The sequence below is a fragment of the Morone saxatilis genome, unplaced genomic scaffold, assembly GCF_004916995.1.
Source record: "Morone saxatilis isolate NCDOM2014 unplaced genomic scaffold, NCSU_SB_2.0 Contig5, whole genome shotgun sequence".
Classification (NCBI taxonomy): domain Eukaryota; kingdom Metazoa; phylum Chordata; class Actinopteri; family Moronidae; genus Morone; species Morone saxatilis.
In genome coordinates this window covers 14,511,001-14,522,261 of record NW_023340095.1, presented here as the reverse complement: position 1 = coordinate 14,522,261, position 11,261 = coordinate 14,511,001, and the positions used below count along the sequence as shown (strand labels likewise).

Genomic DNA, 11,261 nt, shown 5'->3' with positions numbered 1-11,261 from the left:
ATGGCTTTGGCCAGGTCATAGTTGTTCTTCTGCAACGTGTCCATGGCGTGGAACTGACAGCAGAGAGAAGGGTTACGATGGGTTACCTGAGCTTGAGAGTTACCTGGTTGGTATTCCAACCTTGCACTAACTAACTAAGGTGAACTAATCTGGCAGTTATTAAAATCTCTCTCTCTCTCTCTCTCTCTCTGTCTCTGTCTCTCTCCTCTCTCTCTCCATTCATCCCTCCATCCTTCTGTTAAACAGAATTTCAGAGCGAATCCAGAGGAGCTTTTCACCAAACTGGACAGGATAGGAAAAGGCTCTTTCGGTGAAGTTTTTAAAGGCATCGACATTCGGACTCAGAAAGTGGTGGCCATTAAAATTATTGATCTGGAAGAAGCGGAAGACGACATAGAAGACATTCAACAGGAAATCACAGTTCTCAGCCAGTGTGACAGTCCCTTTATCACCAAGTATTATGGATCCTATCTGAAGGTGAGCTCCGCAGGAAAAATCCATCTGTAAGAGTCCATTCTCAACACAGTGCATGTATCAGGAGTGTGTTCCTGCAAGTGTTCACAATGTAGGTCAATAAATAATGCATATGGGCAATGGAACAAGTATGGCCTGTGTAATATTGCACAGATTGTTGTACCACAGTTAGAAATAGGCCAACATCGCAGTAGTATGTAGCTCGTGGGCTTCTGACAGTTTAACTGCACTCTGTAAGTATGATTATGAGGTCAACCTGCGGACTTTTAGCTTCAGTATCAGGGTGTTCACATGCAGATGGGGTGAACAGGAACCAAGTGCAGCGTGACTGACAATTATCGGGGTGTAGATCCTGCTACATTCATCTGGTGTGAAATGTCAACACCCATGAAGCTAAAAGTCCGCTCTTTAATATCACAGTCACTGTTTCATGTCAGATTCAATGTGCAAAAGTACAAAGCCCAAACAAAAGCCTTCTCTGTATACAAGCCAAAAGCCAAAGTCTCTGATGTTTTGGTCGTCTGCAGTGGATGTATTGACAGCTTCACTTAGTTTGTAACTTCAGTAGATTTTCAGGCATGCTACATGTGATGGTGCTTAGAGTGCCTCGCACAGCATTTACTGTGCTACTTAACAGCAGTAAGGAGAGAAGTGGTGCTCCATTAACTCGAGCTATGCTGCTGGCTGAAGGAGAGAATTAAGGCTTATTTGTGTGTAGACTAAGAATGGTATTTGTGCTGTGTTTATGTATGCATTCACACGTGTTACAAAACTTTAAAGTAGGAGTGTGAAGTTCCCTTTTTATTATTTGTTTTCTGTCGATTTAGTTAAATGTAGTTCCTGTAAAAACAACAACTGGGAACTCGAAGGGAGTTGTTGGGGACAAGAGGTAAAAGACAGGGACATGTTGGTGGAAGGTAGTTACTGTAGTTTGGTCAGCAGCAGCAGCAGCACCTCATGGAGGCTATTAAGGTACTTTAAAATCATTCCAAACATTTACTTCTTTGAGTCGTAACTCAGTCAAATCTAAACCTGATACACATATTTTCACATTATGTACATTTCAAATGACTATTGCAAATAAACATCCGTAAATCCAAACAGAGCTGGTTTGGTGGGTTTGGGTAACATTGATGTCTGTCTGTCTGGACAGCAGCAGCAGATACTGTCTGAGTACATTTACATTACATCTTATAAATCACAATGCACAAACTCATTTATTCATTTGTAAATATTGCACTTGTGCAGGAAACAGGTGGATCAGACAGCTGACGTGTTTCTAGTGTTTCAGACCAGTGCAGGATTTACTCCGACTGCAGTCAGTCTGTAGAAGAGCGGATATGCAGAGGCTTATATCTTACTATACAATCTCTCCCAATCAATCAGTGAGTCATTAAAGACATCATTGTAATCAATTGTAAACTGCTTGTTGATATATTACGAAACAAATGTCTGTTTCTCTATCAGATTGGACGCACATTAGCCAGGCCTCTTGCCTCAAGCAGTGCAATTTCAGCCACTTACAACACAATGGCTCCACTGTGTTGCTATGTATATATTATATCCACCTGTCACCATAGTAGAAAACATTTCTGGGCCATGTAGCATTAAATAAGAAACATGAAAGAAATGATTGTATGTCATGTCAGCAGCCTTCTCCAAAAGTGAATGGGAGTTGCTAAGCTGTAGTGTACTGTTATTTTAATGGACAAACTAAGTATGGACTGTTCCTCTCTTTGTAATAATCATCACACCTTTGAACACTATCTTATTTATTTTTCAGGGTACAAAGTTATGGATTATTATGGAATATTTGGGTGGAGGATCAGCCCTGGATTTGGTAAGTGTATTTCTAAGTAAAGTAAATGAACAGGTCCTCTGGTGTGTAAAACAGTGTAAAGTCTGTGCCATCTTCCACAATGACTCCCACAGTCACCTGTATCTTCTCATTTATCCGTTATCTAGTTGGAACCAGGCGCCCTGGATGAAACACAGATTGCCACAATTCTGAGAGAGATCCTGAAAGGGCTCGAGTATCTGCACTCTGAAAAGAAAATCCACAGAGATATCAAAGGTAAGACACGCCGTGACCTTGTTTTAACAACGGGCTTGTAAATGATTTAATCTTGAGAACATGTTATCTTGTTAATAATGAGATAGTCAGACTTTAATAATTGGTGTCTGTGTTTAGCAGCTGTTGAGGGAAGTCAACAGCTTCAGTGATTCCTTTAATCCGTCACATTTCACACTCCAGTGTACATTTTGTTCAGTTCTGTAATCTCTAATGTCTCTGCCCTTTACGATGTTAGTAATAATCTTTGTGTTAAAATAGTGATGGGTGACAGAGGAGCCTGTTTTATTTGTTGATATTCATAGTACTAAAGCATGCAGATGTTGCTGAGGAGAGAGCAGTGCAAGCAATGGTTTTATACACCTATTTATTTCTGTAATGTGTCCTAGTTCCTGTAGAAAAACAATGTGTGGGTGCTGTGTAACGATCAGAGTGCTCCTGCCACTTCCCCTGTCCTGGTTCTTTATCATACAAATGCAAACACATAAAAGGCCATTAGAAACCTGCTTGTTGCTTTATCAGGTCCAACAGAGATCTTCAATTCCAGAAACTGGGAACAATCACATTACTAAAGTGGTTGAGACACAGTATTGTCCGTACCTTTATTTTAATTGCAGATTATTCATTTAAGCACTGGATGTTTTAAAGATGCTGTTTGAGCTGTGTTTGAAGTATCTCATATTTTTGTCCCTCTCGCTTCCAGCTGCCAACGTGTTGATGTCCGAACAAGGCGACGTGAAGCTGGCAGACTTTGGCGTTGCGGGCCAGCTGACAGATACCCAGATAAAAAGGAACACATTTGTTGGTACTCCTTTCTGGATGGCACCTGAAGTCATAAAGCAATCTGCTTATGATTCAAAGGTCAGAATTATCCCAACTTTTATTGTTATCACAGCCAGGTTTAGTGTTGGGAAGCAGCTCTGTGTTGTATCGCGAGGTCCCAAAGAAAAGGAGAAAATGCTTTAAGTGGTATCAGTAAATTGCTAAAGGCTTTTTTAAATGTAAAAGACGGTCATCTGACAGCCATTTTGTACCAAAACAGTGAGCACACTTTACTGCACATGTACCATTGCACAGCAGCAAACAGTGAGAGCATAAAGGCAAATGTAACAGGCGTATTATTTGGTGAGACAAAGAAAGGCCAGAACGATTTTTGGCAGTGGCCTCAAAATGTCATGGGTGTTAGACAGTATACTATTCAGACCAACACAGTGACGGGTGTCAAACCTGCTTTGGTGACTCAGTGTCTCTTGTAGGGTGGAAAATGTCATGTTGCAGTTGTATAAAAATCCCTTTACCCACTTCCTGTGGTAAAAGAAATACAGAAAGTGAGCAGGTGAGTGAGAGTGAGCCTACAGAGAGGAGGAGAATGTGTGTGTGAAGCTACAACTTTGCTCAATTTGGTTGTTATGAAGTATAAATAACTGAAGTGCATGTAACTACAGTTACAGAACATAATAATAAAGAACATCAACCCAAAATATCTAGATATGATAAAGATACATTACATACTGTAAGTGCATATATAATAAGCGTGCTCACTATTCATATAATTCATTTTTCATTTACTCTGTAGAGAAGGAGAAATGTGTATACACTAATACAGGCTAAAGCACAATTTGACATAAAGCTTGCTTGAACAGTGAATCATGGATGAAGTAAAGTTTAAACCACATAACAGCTGTTTCATAGGAGAAGGTTGAGCGCAGGGCGAATGTGAGTCAGTTGACACATGTCTGTGTGTGTATCCTGTATGAAAGGACAATTATCGACCTCAGACAATACCTGTTGTCAAACCCAAGTGAAACATAACCAAAGCTTTGTCGACAGTTAGTCTCCGTATAAATGAAATATTGGTTAAGGTCATTGTGCCCAAATGATCTGTATCTTTTTCTCTTTCTTTTCATTGCTCCGTCAACACTGTGTGTTTTCTGTCTGGAGTTTTTAAGCCCTTTTTTAAGACGGGTCTAGACTAGAAATGACCAAGTGCATATTTTTGGGACAACCACGACATGAGTCACTGTGGCTTTTCAACACAACCACAATGTCACTGTCTTCAGTTTGCAGCTTCCTCAAATACACCCTTGCTGCCTACGTCAGCCATGTTATTTCACACAGCGTTGTGCCAGTGTGTGTATTTGTGTGTGAGATTCTGCTGCTTTGATGAGAGGATCTTTTTTTTTTGTCCCAAATATCTTTGTTTTATAGGCAGACATCTGGTCATTAGGAATAACCGCAATAGAACTGGCTAAAGGAGAGCCTCCCCACTCTGAGCTTCATCCTATGAAGGTCTTATTCCTCATCCCAAAGAACAACCCACCAACACTGGAAGGAAACTACAGTAAACCACTTAAAGAATTTGTTGAAGCCTGTTTAAATAAGGAGCCTAGCTTTGTAAGTTTAAAAGACTCTTGTTCCTACTGTTTTGATAATAATGCACAGTTCAGAAAGAGAGACCGCTATGCTTTTAATATTCACTGTTGAGTTTGTTTTGTTTGTTTTCCTTAGAGGCCAACTGCCAAAGAGCTGTTAAAACATAAGTATATTGTAAGGCATGCCAAAAAGACATCCTATCTGACAGAGCTGATTGACAGATACAAGAGGTGGAAATCAGAGCAGTCTCGGGATGAATCCAGCTCTGATGAATCTGATGAGTAAGTTATCTGCACTTCACTGGGGGGGGAACGTGGATTTACACTCTGAAGCTAAATCTAGCCACTTTGGGTCCACTGATGATTTTTCCTAAAATCCCGTGTCACTGTAGGGAGCCAGATGGCCAGGCATCTGGAGGAAATGACGCCAGCAATGATGACTGGATCTTCAACACCATCAGGGAGAAGGACCTGAAAAAGTTTCAGAATGGGGCAGCACAGCCCGCTGAGCTTGAAAGGAAACAGGTGAGAGCGTGTGCCACTGCAGAGGTGACAAGTAATAAATGAGCAGTCAGGCAAAGTGTGTCTCTCAGATTTCCCTTTTCACCTTAAAATCCTCCTTTTTTTCCAGGTGCAGGAGAGTCCAAAGAGGCCTTTGTCACAAAGCTTATCAACAATCTTTTCTCCGTTGTTTACCGAGGTAGGAGCATTACCAAGTGACCCCAAAATGAAAACAATCATGACTGAAGAGATGTTTAAAAATGAAACATAATAAAACTATTGTAGAACAGAATTAAATCTGAGGAATTCATTTTGATATTCATTTTAGAGATTTCTCTACCACTGAAGCATTTAGGATGTTTTAGGATTATCTAAAAGCTGTCATTGTTGCAGTTGAAAGAAAAGGGTGAGACAAGTAACGGCAAGCCAGAGGCTGCAGAGGAGCTGCGGGAGGCCATTTTCCTGGCAGAAGAAACGCACCCAGGGATCTGTGACTCCTTGGTAGCTGAACTAGTGCAGAGACTTCAGAGGTAACGTGGGTCCCTTCTCAATATATTCTTATAATGTACTTCCTGTTGAAGCTGGTTCTTTGGGCAGAACATCAGACAGTTTCCATACTGTCAGTGGTGTAAACCTTTGGGCTTTCAGGTGTGGAGAGAGGCATTGCTCTAATGAAATACCTTGACAGCATTAAGCAGACTGCATTGATTGCTGATAGGATTGCAGAGAAATCTTAAGCTTTACAGGGACTTAGTTATAAACCCAAGTATTGGAGCAATTAAAGTTTTAAACTGATGGCATCTCTAGATCAAAGGTTAACGAGTCACCGATGTTATTACAGTGTACTCTGAGGCCAACATCATGTGAATGTCCGTACCAAATTATAAAAAGCATCCAGCAGATTCTGAGATATTTCACTCCAACCACAAATGTCAACCTCGTTTCATGCATCCTCTGAGCCAGCAGCTGTGGTACATATCTGGTACAGATATTCGTGATGCTCAGAGGATAGATTTTAATAACATTGTTGATCCCTATACTTTTTATATAGCCATGCTGCCTGCAGGTCAAACTGTCCCCTCGTCCACAGCACAGCTTACACTGATAAGTCTGAGCACGTAGAACTGAGCCTGAACTGAGTCCTAGAGGATCTTAAGTTGCCACTGTGCAGAATATAAACCCTCCTGATTTAAGTTACATGGACTTTACTCAGGATAAGTGATAAGTAATGACGCACTAATAGCAGGAATTGTACAATGGTTATCCATTTTCCATCCATTCAGCAGCTGGTGGCTGTGTAATGGTACAGTGACTAGTGTGACTGAAGGCCTGTCCATAAGATTTTAACCTTTTTTTTTTTTCTTCTTCTTTTGTTTGTCAGGTTTTCTGTGCCACATGCAGCTGCCACTCAGTGAGAGGAGCCACATCCAGCTCCGCTCTAGTTTTCCACCCTGGTGGCAGCAGTCAGACCTTTACTCTGACCTCCACAGCCGGGATGAAGTCTCCCAGGAAGGTCTCCATCACTCATTTGCCTGAAGCAAATCCTGGCCTACTTTTAATGTTTATACGCTAGCACACCACCAGTGGGCCCTATTCAGGACAGTCAGTGGCCAGCCACTTAACTGCCACCATGACTGCCACCTGCTGTAAGATGTCCCTTCTCAATACCTCCTTCACAACTGTTTTTGTTTTAAGGGTGGAGTTAGCTATCTTTCTGCAAGGACTCTTTGAGTTTCTGGTTTTGGTGAGTTTGTGGCTTTTTCACAAAGGTCTACCCTCAGCATCCTTTTCAGAACAAAAAACCTTGCCTAATTAATTGTGTGCATGTGTGCGTGGCTGTGCGAGATACCCTGTGAAATGTGCGGTGAAGAGTGACGAGTGGGTTGAAAGCGTTCTATTGAAAACTCAGGTATCCTGCTTTAAGTGGATTGGGTCCTCTGGGAGATGGAAAGAGCTCTATAGGGTGGTTGTACAGACTTGTAAATAAGCTCATTTCTACAGATTCATGAAAAAATAATGGAGTGTTTGTAATGGAACCACTGTGTACAAATGGCCAAATGCAAACTGTAGATAATGGTTGTGAGGTAAATATTTTGAAAGACTAAAATGGCCATACATGAGATTGCCTTGCCTTTCTACTTGTTCTTTTGTATATCGGTCTTTGATTTCTCCAGTTGTAAAACTTTTTGAGTACTCATCCAGTGAATGAAAATGGCTGCCCTCTATCATGTTTTACTATTGATTTATTATATATTTCTTAATTCTCTTTAACTTTTTGGTTTCACACTCTATGCTGTGGCTGTAACAATGTTGGAGAATGTAAAAAAGAAAAGGAAAAAAAAAAAAGGCTGGATCACTGAAGCCCCAACCAGTTTTAAACACTGGATGCTCTGTCGCCAGCCCAAATTCCACAAGGCCTCGAGTCGTGTTGGTTTGTTGGACTTCGCCTCATCCCTTTTCCCCCCCATGTGTTTTTGACTGGTTAGATAAACTGAGGTTGCATCCGTTCATTCCATTAACAGGGCAGTGCCATCATCTAGTTTCTAAATCAGCAGACTCTGATAGTCTTCCTAGGAGCTGCAGTGGTACTATCTATCTCCTCAGCGTACCGACAGCTTTAATTGCACTTCAAGTATAAATGCCTTTGACTATAAACAAAGTAGCCATAAAACAGTAGCACGAGACTTACAGTATTTTGCAGGTATGCTATCTGGGACAAAAAAAAAAAAAGTTCCCCTGAAGTCTCACAGCTTGGACTCTTGAGTTGGTCATGCAGTGTGATACTCGCCTGGCTGTATATCTCCATTGGGACTTGTGAGAGGTTTTTCAGTTGTACAGTAAATGCATAGAGACGTAGACTTCTCACATAGCAGACGACACTGCTCTCAGATGTACATATTAACGTAAAGCCAGGTGGTGTTCGGAGACCAGCGGCACTGCTACTACTTCCGACTGTAGTTTAAGAGGAATGTGCATGATAGTATAACAGTATAACGCCTATTGGTCGACCTGAGCGGTGTGTGTTGTAGCACACTGCTACAGGACTGGAGGAATGTTGAGTCCTGAACAGAGTTGAATCAGCCTTAGAGTATTTGTGATGAATGGGATGAAATAGTGTCAGCTTTAAAATGTTAGATCAGATGTTATTGTTGTAACCCCCCCCCCCCCCCCCCCCCCATGCTCCCCAATAACACGTTATATGTCGGTTTGTTAAAGTTCACACAAAACCCCAAATGTTAAACAGCATTTTAACCAGCAAGGTATTGTGCCAGCTATTGTTTTTTTTTTTGGCTGACCCAGTAACTCCTAGAGTCTCCGCTGCCTGGCAACTGGTCCCGATTTGAACAACGGCACTGATCTCTAACGCAGTGGTTCTCGACCTGGGTTCCTTCAGAGGGCTTTAGGGATGTTTTAATTTCATTATTTTATTGACTAGAAGTTGGCCCAATAAGAGGAAATATAAGAAGGACTATTGTGTTCTCTGGTTTCTCACTCTTACTGTTAATCTACCAAACTACAGTATTTTATAGTATTATGGAGTCACTAAATCTCATCAGACAGGGATCCCTAAGATTACAGATTATAGATTATCAAATACGGGACCAGTAACTTCCCAGCCTGGTTTGTATCCATTTAGACGAGAACCACTGCTCTAATGTAACCGCTGGCTAGTTGGTTAGGTTAACTCTCTGCCAGAAAGCAAATACACATATTTCCAAAAATGTGAAAACTATTCTTTTAATTTGTTCATTTATAATTTAAATAGAACGTTCCCTCCCCCATTTCTCTCCAGATACTTCTGGTGTTTTCTTTTCTGCTTGGTAATTGAGGTTTAAACATTTAACATGTTCAAATGAATAGGCAGAAACTGGTTGACCAAATCAAGAAAAAGGTACCAGACTCAATGATTTCCATTCTCACTGTTTTGCTTTGTGTTTTCTGCGCTTTCCATTCAAATTCAAACTTATGTGAAATGTGCCATGTAAGTCCTCCATCCAAAACTGAGACAAATTCATTACAATTTGCACCTTTTACATGGTCTACTATGGCTCTTTCTCTTTTTATGTATTGCACTTTGCATTTATTTTGGTTTTTAAAAAAGTGGTACTTTAAAAAGACTACAATATTACAACCAGTTTTATTTTATTTTCCCCCCCTTTGTGTGTTGTATGGCAATAAAGCAGTGTGCTCGCCAGGAGTCCTTTCTTAGCACAAGTAGGCATATATATTCTATTAAACTATTTTTATAACCCAAAAGAGCAGTATTATGTAATAGAGGGAGTAAAGGTTTGCTTCTGTGATGTGTTAAAGTTTCAGTAAACACTGGATAGCAATCACTTCAAATTTGATTTTGTGTGACTTTGCTGACAGTTTAGTCCAGTATACATATTCGCTAATTCAGAGCAGTGCTGTTGGGTTTATTGAAAGTTGTCAAATGATTAAGGAAAAAATAAAAATCCAGTACAAATTTGATGAACAGTTTTGCCATTGTTTGACCGAGTCTCAAGTCTTCTGCCCCAGAGCAGTTTAAGTGCATATGTACATCAGCCTAGTGTGTCTAGAAAATATAACCATTCTTACATGTTATGGTACTGTATTATAGTCTATTAAATTAAAATGATTAATTTGTTTCAAAGTAATAACAATAATAAATAAATAAAGTTAAGGATTATTTAAATTTCATCTTCACGATGCTCCAAAAAGATGCACATTAGGACATTAAGACAAACCCTATTTTTAATATTTAGTCAAGGAACCCTTCTAAGAATTCAGGTAACTTCACTCTGTATGTTGGATGAGCGCTAGTAAATAGTAAATACTAAAACTATTCAACTTACTAAGTTATGTTTTCTTAGTTGGATTAAATAAATGGTACCAAAGAACGCAGTAATGTGAATCTCGACAGCAATTTAAGACATAATTGTGACATTTAAACACTCCTGAAAAAGCTGCTTAAATCACAGAATTTCTAGCATTTTTTCTTTACTTTGAAAATCATCAATCTGAATTTGTATTTTATATCTCTGAGATATTTTTATTTTATTTTATTTATGTTTTGCTGAGGTTCTAAGACAATTGTGAAACAAGTTCCATTTTATAGCTGTACTGAAGCTTCCTGATCATGTCATGGTCTTCATCTGCAGATGGATTTTCCCAGTTGTCATGGAGTTGTAGACGTTTTATTCTTGGCTTAGAAGCTGACTTCTACAATACTGTGACGACTACACTCTGACTCCACCTGCTGATGAGGAGCATGTGATATGATTGAAAGCTTCAGAACATAAATGGACCTTGTGGTGAGAGTATGTCCACTTAAAATCAGGTTTTTAATGAGGGAAACCAAATAGTGTAAAAGTTGAATATTTCAGTGCTATGATAATGTCTAAATCTAAATATTTCCAGTGCAGTTACAGTGGAAATTATTCCTCCAGTAAGTGTAAACTATGTCAGCAAATACCTCACAGCAAGTTTTATTTATACATCCAAAAACAAAAGATCAAATTTCTCACACTATATACAGATATTACATACAGTGTTTGTACACATATTACATAATTTGTACACAAGAAAAATATACATAAAAATGTAAACCTTTGTATACAAAAAATACCTTAGACAGATTAAACAAGGACCAATAACAAAAGGTGACTAGATTAGCTCATCCTATCTTTAAAAACAGTAATACAGTACATTCAATGAGTATAGGAATTTGTCAGCCATTTCTGAATTCAAGCAGTTAAATGTGCCTACGAGCCCTGTTCGTTTTGTTCTGCGTGGGTTCTTCGGGAGAGTAAACTGGTGCAGTGGCTAATCTCATGCTATGTGTGGGGGGGGGGGGGGAC

The 11,261-nt window shown here is 39.7% G+C and overlaps 1 protein-coding gene across 2 annotated transcripts; it reads left to right on the top strand.

Moving 5' to 3' along the window:
• Positions 1-246: 246 nt before the first annotated feature.
• On the top strand, positions 247-8,595 carry stk24a (serine/threonine kinase 24a (STE20 homolog, yeast); the record flags this gene model as incomplete). 2 transcript variants are annotated; one of them, XM_035676068.1, is given in 10 exon segments in its annotated part: positions 247-477; positions 2,258-2,314; positions 2,440-2,548; positions 3,249-3,406; positions 4,754-4,939; positions 5,054-5,199; positions 5,310-5,442; positions 5,549-5,617; positions 5,812-5,948; positions 6,800-8,595. In XM_035676068.1, coding segments are annotated over 10 exon segments (1,260 nt in total), but the record flags the coding sequence as incomplete, so codon positions are not given.
• Between the last annotated feature and the right edge of the window lie 2,666 nt (positions 8,596-11,261).